Source organism: Otolemur garnettii, unplaced genomic scaffold, assembly GCF_000181295.1.
Source record: "Otolemur garnettii isolate 467f Iridium unplaced genomic scaffold, OtoGar3 scaffold00113, whole genome shotgun sequence".
Lineage (NCBI taxonomy): Eukaryota > Metazoa > Chordata > Mammalia > Primates > Galagidae > Otolemur > Otolemur garnettii.
This window is the reverse complement of record NW_003852508.1, coordinates 3,111,837-3,113,132: the sequence shown is the minus strand read 5'-3', so window position 1 is coordinate 3,113,132 and position 1,296 is coordinate 3,111,837. Positions and strand designations below refer to the sequence as shown.

Below are 1,296 nucleotides of genomic sequence, written 5' to 3'. Positions count from 1 at the left end.
GCCGCCACCGTACTCTCCTCTTCCTTCTAAGGAGCGTAGGAACTCTGAGCCCCCCCGCCCCCCAGTTCTCCCCAGACTCCTGGAGGCAAAATGTGTCCCCGGCAAAAGGAGCCCTGAGAACGCTCCTGCTCCCGGTCCGGCGGGCGCGCGGAGTCCCTTAGCCCGACCGCGCCTTCGTCCTTTGCAGCGCGCGTGGCGCGGGAAGTCGCCATGGACTGCAGCCGCCCGACGGGCAGCCGCCCGAGCACCAGCGCCGAGCCCGCTCTCCCGGCCACCGCCACCCGCGACTCGAGCCCTGGGCAGACCGGGCCGGGATTGGCAGGCCCGGGTGGCAGCGCACGTTCCGGTGGCGGGCGGCCGGCGGCGGCGAACGCGGCGCGGGAGCGCAGCCGCGTGCAGACCCTGCGGCACGCCTTCCTGGAGCTGCAGCGCACGCTGCCTTCAGTGCCACCAGACACCAAGCTGTCCAAGCTGGACGTGCTGCTGCTGGCTACCACCTACATCGCGCACCTCACTCGCAGCCTGCAGGACGATGCCGAGGCGCCGGCTGACCCTGGTCTGAGTGCCCTCCGCGGCGATGGCTACCTGCACCCGGTCAAGGTAAGCGGGCAGGGAGCCCTACAAGGAGCAGGACATTTTGGCCGACCTTGTTTGTCGCCACCTGAGAAGTCATTGAGCCTTCACTCCTCCCACCGAGTGGGGCGGGGAACTGACCCTCAGAGGGACCATACCCTGTGCGAGGGAACCAGTGGCAAGGTCCCCCCACAAGAGGCTGCCGCTTAGAGGTTCGCAGATAGTGCGTGAGGCGTTTAAACCTGGGAGATCTAGGGTACAGGATGCAGTCTCTAAGGATTTGTGCTTTCTTTCACATCCTGATCATTTTAAATATTTGAGTTACATTTATGATCCTTTGAGAAATTTTGAGTGTTAATTACGTAATTACCCTTACAATTTGAAACATTTATGGAATGAAAGATTGTGCGAATTAAACAGAGTAATGGAATTATCTGCCCCTGCACTATCCTAGGGAAAACTATTGAAAATGTTTGGTAGAACGAATAAGAACAAGAACCCCCATGTGGAGTACTACGTGTATTTCAGTCCATTTTAAATAAAGGTTAATTATCATGGAAAAGACAGCTACTAAGATTGCTAGAGAAAACTACATTTTTTAAAACATAATTTTCATAATACGTTAGCATACAGTGAAATGAACTGATTAAACGCTACATTCAAATTCTGTAATGAACAAAATTACAGGCCCGGTATGGTGGCTCACCCTGTGATCCTAGCACT

At 55.8% G+C, this 1,296-nt stretch overlaps 1 protein-coding gene across 1 annotated transcript in view; it reads left to right on the top strand.

Moving 5' to 3' along the window:
- Positions 1-210: 210 nt before the first annotated feature.
- The window catches only part of TCF24 (transcription factor 24), a 7,352-nt gene continuing 6,266 nt past the window's right edge, over positions 211-1,296 (top strand). Inside the window, exon 1 of the mRNA XM_003797248.2 lies at positions 211-600. Coding sequence (XP_003797296.1) covers positions 211-600 — 390 coding nt within the window. The remainder of the gene's footprint in view (positions 601-1,296) is intronic.